A 17,126-nucleotide genomic window follows, 5' to 3' on the forward strand; every position below is an offset into this window, starting at 1 on the left:
ATCTTGTATCTTAAATGTTAAGTTAGCAGGAAAAAAATATCCACGTTGAAAACCGTAGAATAAATTTGCCCACCCAAAAGCTAAGGGTTTAAACGATCGCTTAAAATTAAATTTTGATCTTCATGTCAAAAAGAAACCCCAAAATGCATCTTGTATCTTAAATGTTAAGTTAGCAGGAAAAAAATATCCACGTTGAAAACCGTAGAACAAATTTGCCCACCCAAAAGCTAAGGGTTTAAACGATCGCTTAAAATTAAATTTTGATCTTCATGTCAAAAAGAAACCCCAAAATGCATCTTGTATCTTAAATGTTAAGTTAGCAGGAAAAAAATATCCACGTTGAAAACCGTAGAATAAATTTGCCCACCCAAAAGCTAAGGGTTTAAACGATCGCTTAAAATTAAATTTTTATTGTTCAATCAAAAAGAAACCCCAAAATGCATCTTGTATCTTAAATGTTAAGTTAGCAGGAAAAAAATATCCACGTTGAAAACCGTAGAATAAATTTGCCCACCCAAAAGCTAAGGGTTTAAACGATCGCTTAAAATTAAATTTTATTTTCAATCAAAAAGAAACCCCAAAATGCATCTTGTATCTTAAATGTTAAGTTAGCAGGAAAAAAATATCCACGTTGAAAACCGTAGAATAAATTTGCCCACCCAAAAGCTAAGGGTTTAAACGATCGCTTAAAATTAAATTTTGATTTTCAATCAAAAAGAAACCCCAAAATGCATCTTGTATCTTAAATGTTAAGTTAGCAGGAAAAAAATATCCACGTTGAAAACCGTAGAATAAATTTGCCCACCCAAAAGCTAAGGGTTTAAACGATCGCTTAAAATTAAATTTTTATTTTCAATCAAAAAGAAACCCCAAAATGCATCTTGTATCTTAAATGTTAAGTTAGCAGGAAAAAAATATCCACGTTGAAAACCGTAGAATAAATTTGCCCACCCAAAAGCTAAGGGTTTAAACGATCGCTTAAAATTAAATTTTATTTTCAATCAAAAAGAAACCCCAAAATGCATCTTGTATCTTAAATGTTAAGTTAGCAGGAAAAAAATATCCACGTTGAAAACCGTAGAATAAATTTGCCCACCCAAAAGCTAAGGGTTTAAACGATCGCTTAAAATTAAATTTTGATCTTCATGTCAAAAAGAAACCCCAAAATGCATCTTGTATCTTAAATGTTAAGTTAGCAGGAAAAAATATCCACGTTGAAAACCGTAGAATAAATTTGCCCACCCAAAAGCTAAGGGTTTAAACGATCGCTTAAAATTAAATTTTTATTGTTCAATCAAAAAGAAACCCCAAAATGCATCTTGTATCTTAAATGTTAAGTTAGCAGGAAAAAAATATCCACGTTGAAAACCGTAGAATAAATTTGCCCACCCAAAAGCTAAGGGTTTAAACGATCGCTTAAAATTAAATTTTATTGTTCAATCAAAAAGAAACCCCAAAATGCATCTTGTATCTTAAATGTTAAGTTAGCAGGAAAAAAATATCCACGTTGAAAACCGTAGAATAAATTTGCCCACCCAAAAGCTAAGGGTTTAAACGATCGCTTAAAATTAAATTTTGATCTTCATGTCAAAAAGAAACCCCAAAATGCATCTTGTATCTTAAATGTTAAGTTAGCAGGAAAAAAATATCCACGTTGAAAACCGTAGAACAAATTTGCCCACCTAAAAGCTAAGGGTTTAAACGATCGCTTAAAATTAAATTTTATTTTCAATCAAAAAGAAACCCCAAAATGCATCTTGTATCTTAAATGTTAAGTTAGCAGGAAAAAAATATCCACGTTGAAAACCGTAGAATAAATTTGCCCACCCAAAAGCTAAGGGTTTAAACGATCGCTTAAAATTAAATTTTATTTTTCAATCAAAAAGAAACCCCAAAATGCATCTTGTATCTTAAATGTTAAGTTAGCAGGAAAAAAATATCCACGTTGAAAACCGTAGAACAAATTTGCCCACCCAAAAGCTAAGGGTTTAAACGATCGCTTAAAATTAAATTTTGATTTTCAATCAAAAAGAAACCCCAAAATGCATCTTGTATCTTAAATGTTAAGTTAGCAGGAAAAAAATATCCACGTTGAAAACCGTAGAATAAATTTGCCCACCCAAAAGCTAAGGGTTTAAACGATCGCTTAAAATTAAATTTTTATTTTCAATCAAAAAGAAACCCCAAAATGCATCTTGTATCTTAAATGTTAAGTTAGCAGGAAAAAATATCCACGTTGAAAACCGTAGAATAAATTTGCCCACCCAAAAGCTAAGGGTTTAAACGATCGCTTAAAATTAAATTTTTATTTTCAATCAAAAAGAAACCCCAAAATGCATCTTGTATCTTAAATGTTAAGTTAGCAGGAAAAAAATATCCACGTTGAAAACCGTAGAACAAATTTGCCCACCCAAAAGCTAAGGGTTTAAACGATCGCTTAAAATTAAATTTTTATTGTTCAATCAAAAAGAAACCCCAAAATGCATCTTGTATCTTAAATGTTAAGTTAGCAGGAAAAAAATATCCACGTTGAAAACCGTAGAATAAATTTGCCCACCCAAAAGCTAAGGGTTTAAACGATCGCTTAAAATTAAATTTTGATCTTCATGTCAAAAAGAAACCCCAAAATGCATCTTGTATCTTAAGCTGTTAAGCTAGCAGGAAAAAAATATCCACGTTGAAAACCGTAGAACAAATTTGCCCACCCAAAAGCTAAGGGTTTAAACGATCGCTTAAAATTAAATTTTTATTTTCAATCAAAAAGAAACCCCAAAATGCATCTTGTATCTTAAATGTTAAGTTAGCAGGAAAAAATATCCACGTTGAAAACCGTAGAACAAATTTGCCCACCCAAAAGCTAAGGGTTTAAACGATCGCTTAAAATTAAATTTTGATCTTCATGTCAAAAAGAAACCCCAAAATGCATCTTGTATCTTAAATGTTAAGTTAGCAGGAAAAAAATATCCACGTTGAAAACCGTAGAATAAATTTGCCCACCCAAAAGCTAAGGGTTTAAACGATCGCTTAAAATTAAATTTTATTTTCATGTCAAAAAGAAACCCCAAAATGCATCTTGTATCTTAAATGTTAAGTTAGCAGGAAAAAAATATCCACGTTGAAAACCGTAGAATAAATTTGCCCACCCAAAAGCTAAGGGTTTAAACGATCGCTTAAAATTAAATTTTGATCTTCATGTCAAAAAGAAACCCCAAAATGCATCTTGTATCTTAAATGTTAAGTTAGCAGGAAAAAATATCCACGTTGAAAACCGTAGAACAAATTTGCCCACCCAAAAGCTAAGGGTTTAAACGATCGCTTAAAATTAAATTTTGATTTTCAATCAAAAAGAAACCCCAAAATGCATCTTGTATCTTAGATGTTAAGTTAGCAGGAAAAAATATCCACGTTGAAAACCGTAGAACAAATTTGCCCACCCAAAAGCTAAGGGTTTAAACGATCGCTTAAAATTAAATTTTTATTTTCAATCAAAAAGAAACCCCAAAATGCATCTTGTATCTTAAATGTTAAGTTAGCAGGAAAAAAATATCCACGTTGAAAACCGTAGAACAAATTTGCCCACCCAAAAGCTAAGGGTTTAAACGATCGCTTAAAATTAAATTTTGATTTTCAATGTCAAAAAGAAACCCCAAAATGCATCTTGTATCTTAAATGTTAAGTTAGCAGGAAAAAAATATCCACGTTGAAAACCGTAGAACAAATTTGCCCACCTAAAAGCTAAGGGTTTAAACGATCGCTTAAAATTAAATTTTTATTTTTCAATCAAAAAGAAACCCCAAAATGCATCTTGTATCTTAAATGTTAAGTTAGCAGGAAAAAAATATCCACGTTGAAAACCGTAGAACAAATTTGCCCACCCAAAAGCTAAGGGTTTAAACGATCGCTTAAAATTAAATTTTTATTTTCAATCAAAAAGAAACCCCAAAATGCATCTTGTATCTTAAATGTTAAGTTAGCAGGAAAAAAATATCCACGTTGAAAACCGTAGAACAAATTTGCCCACCCAAAAGCTAAGGGTTTAAACGATCGCTTAAAATTAAATTTTGATCTTCATGTCAAAAAGAAACCCCAAAATGCATCTTGTATCTTAAATGTTAAGTTAGCAGGAAAAAAATATCCACGTTGAAAACCGTAGAACAAATTTGCCCACCCAAAAGCTAAGGGTTTAAACGATCGCTTAAAATTAAATTTTTATTTTTCAATCAAAAAGAAACCCCAAAATGCATCTTGTATCTTAAATGTTAAGTTAGCAGGAAAAAAATATCCACGTTGAAAACCGTAGAATAAATTTGCCCACCCAAAAGCTAAGGGTTTAAACGATCGCTTAAAATTAAATTTTGATCTTCATGTCAAAAAGAAACCCCAAAATGCATCTTGTATCTTAAATGTTAAGTTAGCAGGAAAAAAATATCCACGTTGAAAACCGTAGAACAAATTTGCCCACCCAAAAGCTAAGGGTTTAAACGATCGCTTAAAATTAAATTTTTATTGTTCAATCAAAAAGAAACCCCAAAATGCATCTTGTATCTTAAATGTTAAGTTAGCAGGAAAAAAATATCCACGTTGAAAACCGTAGAACAAATTTGCCCACCCAAAAGCTAAGGGTTTAAACGATCGCTTAAAATTAAATTTTATTTTCAATCAAAAAGAAACCCCAAAATGCATCTTGTATCTTAAATGTTAAGTTAGCAGGAAAAAAATATCCACGTTGAAAACCGTAGAATAAATTTGCCCACCCAAAAGCTAAGGGTTTAAACGATCGCTTAAAATTAAATTTTTATTGTTCAATCAAAAAGAAACCCCAAAATGCATCTTGTATCTTAAATGTTAAGTTAGCAGGAAAAAAATATCCACGTTGAAAACCGTAGAATAAATTTGCCCACCCAAAAGCTAAGGGTTTAAACGATCGCTTAAAATTAAATTTTGATCTTCATGTCAAAAAGAAACCCCAAAATGCATCTTGTATCTTAAATGTTAAGTTAGCAGGAAAAAAATATCCACGTTGAAAACCGTAGAATAAATTTGCCCACCCAAAAGCTAAGGGTTTAAACGATCGCTTAAAATTAAATTTTGATTTTCATGTCAAAAAGAAACCCCAAAATGCATCTTGTATCTTAAATGTTAAGTTAGCAGGAAAAAATATCCACGTTGAAAACCGTAGAATAAATTTGCCCACCCAAAAGCTAAGGGTTTAAACGATCGCTTAAAATTAAATTTTATTTTCAATCAAAAAGAAACCCCAAAATGCATCTTGTATCTTAAATGTTAAGTTAGCAGGAAAAAAATATCCACGTTGAAAACCGTAGAATAAATTTGCCCACCCAAAAGCTAAGGGTTTAAACGATCGCTTAAAATTAAATTTTATTTTCAATCAAAAAGAAACCCCAAAATGCATCTTGTATCCTTAAATGTTAAGTTAGCAGGAAAAAAATATCCACGTTGAAAACCGTAGAATAAATTTGCCCACCCAAAAGCTAAGGGTTTAAACGATCGCTTAAAATTAAATTTTGATCTTCATGTCAAAAAGAAACCCCAAAATGCATCTTGTATCTTAAATGTTAAGTTAGCAGGAAAAAATATCCACGTTGAAAACCGTAGAATAAATTTGCCCACCCAAAAGCTAAGGGTTTAAACGATCGCTTAAAATTAAATTTTTATTGTTCAATCAAAAAGAAACCCCAAAATGCATCTTGTATCTTAAATGTTAAGTTAGCAGGTAAAAAATATCCACGTTGAAAACCGTAGAATAAATTTGCCCACCCAAAAGCTAAGGGTTTAAACGATCGCTTAAAATTAAATTTTTATTTTCAATCAAAAAGAAACCCCAAAATGCATCTTGTATCTTAAATGTTAAGTTAGCAGGAAAAAAATATCCACGTTGAAAACCGTAGAATAAATTTGCCCACCCAAAAGCTAAGGGTTTAAACGATCGCTTAAAATTAAATTTTGATCTTCATGTCAAAAAGAAACCCCAAAATGCATCTTGTACCTTAGCTGTTAAGCTAGCAGGAAAAAAATATCCACGTTGAAAACCGTAGAATAAATTTGCCCACCCAAAAGCTAAGGGTTTAAACGATCGCTTAAAATTAAATTTTGATCTTCATGTCAAAAAGAAACCCCAAAATGCATCTTGTATCTTAAATGTTAAGTTAGCAGGTAAAAAATATCCACGTTGAAAACCGTAGAACAAATTTGCCCACCCAAAAGCTAAGGGTTTAAACGATCGCTTAAAATTAAATTTTTATTGTTCAATCAAAAAGAAACCCCAAAATGCATCTTGTATCTTAAATGTTAAGTTAGCAGGAAAAAATATCCACGTTGAAAACCGTAGAATAAATTTGCCCACCCAAAAGCTAAGGGTTTAAACGATCGCTTAAAATTAAATTTTATTGTTCAATCAAAAGAAACCCCAAAATGCATCTTGTATCTTAAATGTTAAGTTAGCAGGAAAAAAATATCCACGTTGAAAACCGTAGAATAAATTTGCCCACCCAAAAGCTAAGGGTTTAAACGATCGCTTAAAATTAAATTTTTATTTTCAATCAAAAAGAAACCCCAAAATGCATCTTGTATCTTAAATGTTAAGTTAGCAGGAAAAAAATATCCACGTTGAAAACCGTAGAATAAATTTGCCCACCCAAAAGCTAAGGGTTTAAACGATCGCTTAAAATTAAATTTTTATTGTTCAATCAAAAAGAAACCCCAAAATGCATCTTGTATCTTAAATGTTAAGTTAGCAGGAAAAAATATCCACGTTGAAAACCGTAGAACAAATTTGCCCACCCAAAAGCTAAGGGTTTAAACGATCGCTTAAAATTAAATTTTTATTGTTCAATCAAAAAGAAACCCCAAAATGCATCTTGTATCTTAAATGTTAAGTTAGCAGGAAAAAAATATCCACGTTGAAAACCGTAGAATAAATTTGCCCACCCAAAAGCTAAGGGTTTAAACGATCGCTTAAAATTAAATTTTATTTTCAATCAAAAAGAAACCCCAAAATGCATCTTGTATCTTAAATGTTAAGTTAGCAGGAAAAAAATATCCACGTTGAAAACCGTAGAACAAATTTGCCCACCCAAAAGCTAAGGGTTTAAACGATCGCTTAAAATTAAATTTTGATTTTCAATCAAAAAGAAACCCCAAAATGCATCTTGTACCTTAGCTGTTAAGCTAGCAGGAAAAAAATATCCACGTTGAAAACCGTAGAATAAATTTGCCCACCCAAAAGCTAAGGGTTTAAACGATCGCTTAAAATTAAATTTTTATTGTTCAATCAAAAAGAAACCCCAAAATGCATCTTGTATCTTAAATGTTAAGTTAGCAGGAAAAAAATATCCACGTTGAAAACCGTAGAATAAATTTGCCCACCCAAAAGCTAAGGGTTTAAACGATCGCTTAAAATTAAATTTTGATTTTCAATGTCAAAAAGAAACCCCAAAATGCATCTTGTATCTTAAATGTTAAGTTAGCAGGAAAAAAATATCCACGTTGAAAACCGTAGAACAAATTTGCCCACCCAAAAGCTAAGGGTTTAAACGATCGCTTAAAATTAAATTTTTATTGTTCAATCAAAAAGAAACCCCAAAATGCATCTTGTATCTTAAATGTTAAGTTAGCAGGAAAAAATATCCACGTTGAAAACCGTAGAATAAATTTGCCCACCCAAAAGCTAAGGGTTTAAACGATCGCTTAAAATTAAATTTTGATCTTCATTCAAAAAGAAACCCCAAAATGCATCTTGTATCTTAAATGTTAAGTTAGCAGGAAAAAAATATCCACGTTGAAAACCGTAGAACAAATTTGCCCACCCAAAAGCTAAGGGTTTAAACGATCGCTTAAAATTAAATTTTTATTTTCAATTCAAAAAGAAACCCCAAAATGCATCTTGTATCTTAAATGTTAAGTTAGCAGGAAAAAATATCCACGTTGAAAACCGTAGAACAAATTTGCCCACCCAAAAGCTAAGGGTTTAAACGATCGCTTAAAATTAAATTTTTATTTTCATTCAAAAAGAAACCCCAAAATGCATCTTGTATCTTAATGTTAAGTTAGCAGGAAAAAAATATCCACGTTGAAAACCGTAGAACAAATTTGCCCACCCAAAAGCTAAGGGTTTAAACGATCGCTTAAAATTAAATTTTGATCTTCATGTCAAAAAGAAACCCCAAAATGCATCTTGTATCTTAAATGTTAAGTTAGCAGGAAAAAAATATCCACGTTGAAAACCGTAGAACAAATTTGCCCACCCAAAAGCTAAGGGTTTAAACGATCGCTTAAAATTAAATTTTGATCTTCATGTCAAAAAGAAACCCCAAAACGCATCTTGTATCTTAAATGTTAAGTTAGCAGGAAAAATATATCCACGTTGAAAACCGTAGAACAAATTTGCCCACCAAAAGCTAAGGGTTTAAGCGATTGCTTCAAAATTAATTTGTATTTATCATATCAAAAAGAAACCCCAAATAGCATCTTGTATCTTAGCTTTTAAGTTAGCAGGAAAAAAATATCCACGTTGAAAACCGTAGAACAAATTTGCCCACCCAAAAGCTAAGGGTTTAAACGATCGCTTAAAATTAAATTTTTATTGTTCAATCAAAAAGAAACCCCAAAATGCATCTTGTATCTTAAATGTTAAGTTAGCATGAAAAAAAATATCCACGTTGAAAACCGTAGAATAAATTTGCCCTCCCAAAAGCTAAGGGTTTAAACGATCGCTTAAAATTAAATTTTTATTGTTCAATCAAAAAGAAACCCCAAAATGCATCTTGTTCTTAAATGTTAAGTTAGCAGGAAAAAAATATCCACGTTGAAAACCGTAGAATAAATTTGCCCACCCAAAAGCTAAGGGTTTAAACGATCGCTTAAAATTAAATTTTAATCTTCATGTCAAAAAGAAACCCCAAAATGCATCTTGTACCTTAGCTGTTAAGCTAGCAGGAAAAAAATATCCACGTTGAAAACCGTAGAACAAATTTGCCCACCCAAAAGCTAAGGGTTTAAACGATCGCTTAAAATTAAATTTTATTGTTCAATCAAGAAGAAACCCCAAAATGCATCTTGTATCTTAAATGTTAAGTTAGCAGGAAAAAAATATCCACGTTGAAAACCGTAGAACAAATTTGCCCACCCAAAAGCTAAGGGTTTAAACGATCGCTTAAAATTAAATTTTATTTTCAATCAAAAAGAAACCCCAAAATGCATCTTGTACCTTAACTGTTAAGTTAGCAGGAAAAAAATATCCACGTTGAAAACCGTAGAACAAATTTGCCCACCCAAAAGCTAAGGGTTTAAACGATCGCTTAAAATTAAATTTTGATCTTCATGTCAAAAAGAAACCCCAAAATGCATCTTGTACCTTAGCTGTTAAGCTAGCAGGAAAAAAATATCCACGTTGAAAACCGTAGAATAAATTTGCCCACCCAAAAGCTAAGGGTTTAAACGATCGCTTAAAATTAAATTTTGATCTTCATGTCAAAAAGAAACCCCAAAACGCATCTTGTTTCTTAAATGTTAAGTTAGCAGGAAAAATATATCCACGTTGAAAACCGTAGAACAAATTTGTCCAACCAAAAGCTAAGGGTTTAAGCGATTGCTCAAAATTTAATTTGTATTTATATATCAAAAAGAAACCCCAAATAGCATCTTGTATCTTAGCTTTTAAGTTAGCAGGAAAAATATATCCACGTTGAAAACCGTAGAACAAATTTGTCCATCCAAAAGCTAAGGGTTTAAACGATCGCTCAAAGTTGATTTTTTATTTTTCAATCAAAAACAAACCCCAAAATGCAACATGTATCTTAGCTGGTAAGCCAGCGGGAAAAATGCATCCTCGTTGAAAAACGTAGAACTAACTTCTCCAATTGTATGCTTAGCATTTAAAAGATCGCGCTAAATGCAACTGCTTATATACTGTCCATTGGCTTGTTATTTATTGGATGTATTTTTGGCAAAAATCTTCTAGGGAATAGCTATTTTTAGCAATTTGTTAGGAGTTTCAAGAGAAGCTGCTGGTATAAATTCTGTAAGAATTTTGGTAAGATTTCGTCGGCCAATAAGTTCAGTTCAATAAATTACAATTAAACTCAAAGTCGTTCGTTTTGAAGTGCTTCTTATTGCAAAGTTCCTTACAATTTGACCGAGAAAAACCCCCCTTGCCAAAGTTAATCATGGAAATGCCCAAGTAGCTCTGCACCCTATAACTATCATATCCTTATCCTCGGACACTTTTTGTTTCAAATTTATAATTCAAAAAGTATATTATTTTTGCGTAAATTTTGTGACTCATTAAACCTTCAAATTTTAATTTTTGTACAAATATGCATGCATTTTTAGGTGTCATCTATGCCCAGACACTAAATTCATTAAACTCGTACAAATGAACCAGCTAATGAAAATTCAAACTAATACCGCAGAAGGAAGATGCATGTGTTTTTTTGCACATCAATTTGTTAGTGCTTAAGCACTTTTATCGAGAAACTGATTGCTTTTTCAAAGATCTAAAATCTTGCTAAAACTTCCAATAAAGGGTCCGTGCAATAGAGGGCATGTCTCTAATTTCATAATATTTGAGGACATAATCGTCATATTTGTGTAAGCTAAAAACTGCCTTGTATAATGGTGTTAATATTTTGAAATTACTTTTGGATTCTGAAAAACGTCTAGTGTCCAGGCATACAGACTGTTTTTTCTATACAGGACTTTCCCATAATGTTACCAATAGTTTTGTTAAAAACTCCTTTCTGGCGCTTTGTTTCTGAGAGTCAAAATATTGTTTGTCATTAGAACGATGAAAATCTGCAAAATAATTGGGTAATGCCTTGTTAAAGTTTAAGGATCTTATCCAGATTGTCGATTTTTATCGCCTGAAATTAGTGACTTTATCAACCATTTTCGCGAATAATGTACCTATTCTGCGCGGCGTGTGAGTTGACACGAGTCGAATGAATTGACAATTGTCGAATCGCTCCCATTTGATTAACATTAGTCGTCTTACGTCACTCGCGGTGAGAGCGAGTCGTCACGACTCACACGCCGCGCAGAATAAGCACAAAAAATGACTAGTTTCTAGGTCTAAATAATGACCATCACAAAACAAAGTGACTCGCTACAATCCCTGCAAGGACTCTACTGACCGGAAACTTGTGATACGGTGCGGGTAGAAAAACAACCCCTGCTCCTTTACCTCTTTTTAAAATAACACATAAAATCTTCCTGTCTTATTCAAATATGAGTCCAATTCGTGGCACAGTCTCCAAAAATAGCATTGTTTTTAAAAATGTAAAGGAACAACGTTAAAAATCTTAAGTGTAGAACTAGCCCTCGTGTGTTAAAATACACTCAATAAAGATATAAAAAAAAAAAAAAGTTAAAAATCTTGTTTTCTATGCCAAAATTTAAAAAAATCAACTCAGCAGGAAAAAAGCACGACCTGTGAAACAAGCGGGCAAAAAAGCTCAGTCATTGTGAAGCCAGCAGGAAAAAAGCTCAAAACTGTGAAGTTAGCAGGAAAGATTTTTTTTCCTGCTCATAGTTCGCACACTGAAACACAGGCGGCGCTTTATGTGAGCTTTTTTCCTGCTCGATTTTTCCTGCTGGATTGGCAGAGGTGATATGTTCGTTTACTCTAGTACTTCATTTCTATTTTTGTGGCCGATAAGGTAAATCTGAAGGAATTTTTATAAACAAAACATCAAGATCATAATAAAACACGTAAAATTTCAGTAACATTAGTTTTTTGGGATTAAAATTTATTCATTTCGCTCTGAAATTTAACAAGTGTATCGTTTACAAAGTGAATAATGGCAGAAATAAATGCCACACAAATCGCTCGCAGGAAGTACCTGTCCATGGCCGTTTCCTCGGAGCTGCTGGAACACGATTTCGAAAGCGCCGATAAGGAATGCGTCGAAACGCTCACCGAAATGATGCAGTGCTGTAAATAGGACCCCGGCGAATTCAAACTTCTTACAATACTTAATTTTACTTATTTATACTACACAGTCATCGTCGAGCTTGGCCAGACGGCACGAAATTACTGCGAATTAGCCGGAAGGACTCAACCGGTCATAGGAGATGTCGTGATTGGTCTCATAAACATGGGCATTTTCGATCCGGGGACTGGAGAGCTACGGCAAACGGGAAGGACGCCACATTTGGCGCAGCCTCAGCAGGCCCAATCACAGAAACAACTCAGCATCCTACAGGCTGGCCAAAAACACAACCACCCGTCTCACATTCCAAACTACCTGCCCTCGCTTCCGGATCCTCACGCTTATATTCGAACACCGGTTCGTTGTGGCAGGGTTTCTCTCTAGAACAATTCAAATGACCCATGATTCGAATTTTTATTGTAGACCTACAAACAACCAGTTACGGAATACGAAGCCATTCGCGAGAAGGCTGCCACCCAGAAGCGTGACATTGAAAAGGCTCTCACCAAATTCTTGGCCAAAACCAGCGATGTGCATAGCTTATTCGACAACGAAGACAATCCGATGTTTCCGCTGATTGCGTGCAAACCGTCGTTTCCGCCCTATCTGCAAGCGTTAAATCCAACGGATCAGATATTCGATTTTGAAGAGTTGGAATACTACTATCAGGTGGCCAATCGCAAAGAGGATCCCTCGGAAACGAAAGACGGCGATGACGACGACGATGACGAAGATGGTGAAGGTGGAAATGGTAGCAAGAAGGAAGATGACGGCAAAGACAGCGAATCGGCTTCACCAGTCAAGGGGGAAGGAAGCAACGGTGCTAACGGAAATGGAGCAGAAGGCAAAATGGGACCGCCGACGGTGACGGTTTCGACGGCCAGCGGAACGATAACTACGGCGCAGATCAATTTGACCAACAACAGTCCGACGATCGATAACCCTTATCTGAGGGCGGCGACGATTCCTAGAAAGGTCAAAAGCGAGTCGGGATCGAGCATGTATTGAGGAATGGAAAAAGACATTTTGGCATTAGCCTAAGTTTAAGATAAGGTTCACAATTTTGATGAATAAATAGATAAATAAGATAATTCTATATTCTGTTACTGGCTTAGCCTGGCTTCTAGTGAAACATGTGCTATGTTTTGCAGTTTTATTCTTTGCTAAATCGTCAAAAAAGTCAAAGAGACCAGTAAAACACGCTTTTACGCTGAAAATATTTAAGCAAAATTAGAGTACAAAAAATCGAGAAAACTTCATGGTTTGGGATCTTTGACGCACCATACATTTTTTTACAATTTTTATTATTTATTACGTCACGAGAGGGTTCAGGGAAACGTGTTGACCCATAGTTGGGAAGTCCTCTAGGCCGGGACACTTTTTGTTTTTTTTTTTGGTAATATTTCAAAAAGATGACGCTTTTGGCAAACTTGTGCTGTATATATAAGGCTTTTCAGGAGAAATGATTGCAAGAATCTCTAATGCATTCTCTGGCGAAATTCTTTAAGGTGATTATAAAACGAAACCAAGCTTTGAATTTTCATGAGCACAAGACTGGTGAATCTGACAACAGTTCGCGTTGAAAACCAATCAAATTGCTTGCTTGCTGGTGGTGACCAATGGGATAGATTTTCAACGCGAAGCGCTGTTTGGTTCTCAAGTCTTGTGCTCTTGAAAATTTGAGGTGTGGCTTCGTTCTATAATCACCTTAAGAGATTTTTTTAAGCAATTCGATATAGATTGTTCGAGAAATTTTCTGGTGAGAAAAAAAATTCTGGGAATGATTTTGCGTGGGAATCCCAGGACAAACTCAGTGAAAACTGGTAAGAAATTTTGTGGAAAAAGTACTGAAAAGTACGAAAATAATTCATGGAGAAATTCCCGTAGGAATTATCAGAGGAATCTCTTCAAAGCACATGGTTGAATACCTGAAAAGTTCGTGGAAGAATCACAAAGGACATATCTGGTGAGTTTTTTATGCTAGAATTCTTGAAAGATTTTTGACTGGATCACAAAAAGAATGAAGCTTTTTCGTAGCGGAAATTGCTGATACAAATATAACAATGAGAAAAAAAATAAAATCAATACAAATCTGTTAAAACTATGAAATTTGTGAAAATAGTGATTATTGTGACCGACATTACATCTGCACAACAAATATTTGCTAGTCCCCCCTAGGCCCCCTCCAGAAAAAATCCTAGCTACGCCAATGTCCTTCTTACATCTGAAGACCACAAACAAAAATAAAGGGGGAGATTAAAGAAGGATACGATGTGATAGTCTTTGAACAATCTGAATTGTAATATTTCACTTGAATACATATCGAATTATAAAGCCCACTATTCAACACCTAAACGATTCACCTGACCATTTCAGCTGGTCGCTTTCCCGCGGTTTACCACTGACCCGCATCCACTGACTGATTTGATTGTATCACCTTAATCAAGATACCTTGCTCTGAACTCTAATATGTTGTTAAAAGATTTGCTTGCTTAACTAAGTTATTTTTAGTATTTTTTTAAATTTTATCAAAGACGCCATAATTTTAAGGTGCCAGCTTCATGCTCATAAACGCCATATTTCTATGTGGTTACGACTCAGGACGTCAGCAAAAAAGAAGCATTTGTTGAGTATTATTTACGTAATGAATCTTCCAGCCCAGGGGACGGACCTGGTGTAGTGGTTAGAACACACGCCTCTCACGCCGAGGACCTGGGATCGAATCCCATCCCGAGATAGTCACTAAAAAAAAATTTGTGACGACTTCCTTCGGAAGGGAAGTAAAGCCGCCGTTGGTCCCGAGATGAACTAGCCAAGGGTTAAAAATCTCGTTAATAAATATAGATAGAAGAGAATCTTCCAGCCTTTGGGAAACCAGCATCGTACTGAAAACCTGAATAAAACATAGGGGTATTCACTTAAAGTATCGTAAACTGAAATATTGGTTGATGAGGAAATCGAAGCGTGCCGTGCTTTTAATAAGACGCAAACATGTTTTTAGGCCGTCAAAATGAAAAATAATAACATTTCTACACGGTTCTAATATCTAATCATATAAGAGTACAATTCTTATATTCACATATGTAATAGTAAAAAGTTAAAAATGGAAAAGTGATTTAGTTTCCTTGTGTTCTCGGTACTGTGAAACTTGGCTGCCCCAAGCCCCACAAACCGTCCGGAAGTCACAGGCAACACATGGTTGTGATCCGGTGAGTTTGTTCCAGTATGATACTTTTTCTTTTGCAGCAGTAGCGTAGCTAGGGGGGTGCGGTGGGTGCGGACCGCACCGGGCCCTGATCTGATAGGGGCCCCAAAATCGCAATGAAGATTTCTCATAGCATTAAAAGTTCGATATAACTTGTAGGATGACAATTTGTAAGATCCCAAAAAGAAAATGAGTATGCAAGCATAAGTTTTGGTGAAGACTTGGATCAACGATGCAAAGGGGCCCTTGATTATCCCTTATTTTTATATTTTAGGGCTAGGTTCATAGTGAACCGAGGGCCCCAGGGACCGTGGCTGTGGGCCCCCATATTTCAGGAGTCTTTACAAATATTTGTTTTGTAAGTTATTTTCCTTGTTGTTGTTCAATCGATTGTAGGCATGGGAGAACTCAGTCCTTCAATAGCTAAACACGATCCTGTTGTAGGTACCGTAAAATCGGGTGGAATTGATCAGTTGGATGAAATTGATCACCGTGTCACACGATTTCTTCCTAATGAAGCATAAATATCAATGAAATCAGTAAATGAATGAACGTTGTTTGTCGTAACTATTGTCAAATTGTATGTTGTGAAGTTTTTTGCGTTAAAGAATGTTTATTTCCATAAGAATAATGTTAAATTTCAAAATCATGTACTGTGCAGTATTGAAGAACATTCATAAACTTCTGGTTATAAACAAGGATTTGAACATGGTATAAACCTGAAAGTTTGTAGGGATGCTTAAAATATATTCCCAAAATAGATTTCATCATCAAAAGTCGTAGCCATTCGCTGATTCGGTTAATATAATTGATTTTCTGTTAGATTTCACGAAATACCTTAGGAAATTGCCTACATTTAGGCGTTTTACGCGTAATTATTTATTATTAACTGTTTATTATTTCTATAAGAAAAATGTATTGTTAAAAATTTGGCAAGCATATTCGGATTCAGGGAATTCAAATTCAGTATGTAGAGTAGTTTCAAAAACTAATAATAATCGTTTTGACAAGTGATCAATTTCAACCCGATATGGGTTCCTCTAATTTTTTAGAAAATTTCGGTACATAAGCCAATAAAGGTCACCGTCGTACTTGTTTTCCTGCATTTAGTTGTTTGAGCAGACAAGAAAAGCCATGAAAAATTATCAATTTCACTTGAAATTACGGTACTTGAGTAGGCTCAGATACCAATTTTAAAAGATGTTGAGTCTAATCACGGCTTTAAATTTATAAATATTTATATCTCTATAATACTTAATGAATTTCTGATTTCAAATCAAATATACCCAAGTTTGTGGGCCTCCAAAATCTCCAGTTTAAAAATGCATACAGAGACCTTCTAAATAGTATATGCATATACACGAGTTACAGGCTAAAGACGCACACTTTCAGGTTTCAACATTTGAGGTAGTTCCATGATTTTTTTACAATGAGAAAGCCAAAGATTTTGATTTTTGTTTACTTTTCAGATCGATGCAAATATGTATTAATTTTCTCTTATGTTCGAGACCACTTTAGAGCCTCAAAGCTGGGTAAAAATATTTGGGAGACGAACAGATTAGTATACAAAAAAAGTTAATTTAACAAACTTTCGTTTCATGTTTTTATTTTGAACAGCGACTGTGGAACGAAATTCCTTCAGGTATTATTTTTTCAAATCATCCGAAAGTACCTACCAGAAATCATCGAAATTTATTCTCGGGCGAATTTAAATAATTCATCAGTGTATTTCTTTAAAATTTGGCCTGGTAATTTATATGAGTATTTAACAAACATTTTTTTTAATGACCGTAACCAGAGATTCGTCTAAGATTTTGTTTGAAATACGAGAAATTTTTCTAAGATTTTTGTTTTTATTGTTTCAGGAATTTTTGCAGAAATTCTAAAAAGATTTCTTCAGAATCAACATTAGCAACAAATCCAGAGAACATTTTCCAGCGCTACATGTAAAAACCCGCAAAATATCTAGAAGA

At 34.0% G+C, this 17,126-nt stretch overlaps 1 protein-coding gene across 1 annotated transcript; it reads left to right on the plus strand.

The window, feature by feature from the left end:
- The first annotated feature begins 11,681 nt into the window (after window positions 1-11,681).
- Window positions 11,682-13,039, plus strand: LOC110681185 (transcription initiation factor TFIID subunit 8-like). The gene is made up of 3 exons (XM_021856962.1): window positions 11,682-11,952; window positions 12,019-12,305; window positions 12,372-13,039. The coding sequence occupies exons 1-3, from the start codon at window positions 11,817-11,819 to the stop codon at window positions 12,954-12,956; spliced, it is 1,008 nt and encodes a 335-aa protein (XP_021712654.1). The 5' UTR covers window positions 11,682-11,816; the 3' UTR covers window positions 12,957-13,039.
- Window positions 13,040-17,126: the final 4,087 nt, after the last annotated feature.

This window comes from Aedes aegypti, unplaced genomic scaffold, assembly GCF_002204515.2.
Source record: "Aedes aegypti strain LVP_AGWG unplaced genomic scaffold, AaegL5.0 Primary Assembly AGWG_AaegL5_hic_scaff_543_544_PBJ_arrow, whole genome shotgun sequence".
In the NCBI taxonomy this organism is placed as follows: domain Eukaryota; kingdom Metazoa; phylum Arthropoda; class Insecta; order Diptera; family Culicidae; genus Aedes; species Aedes aegypti.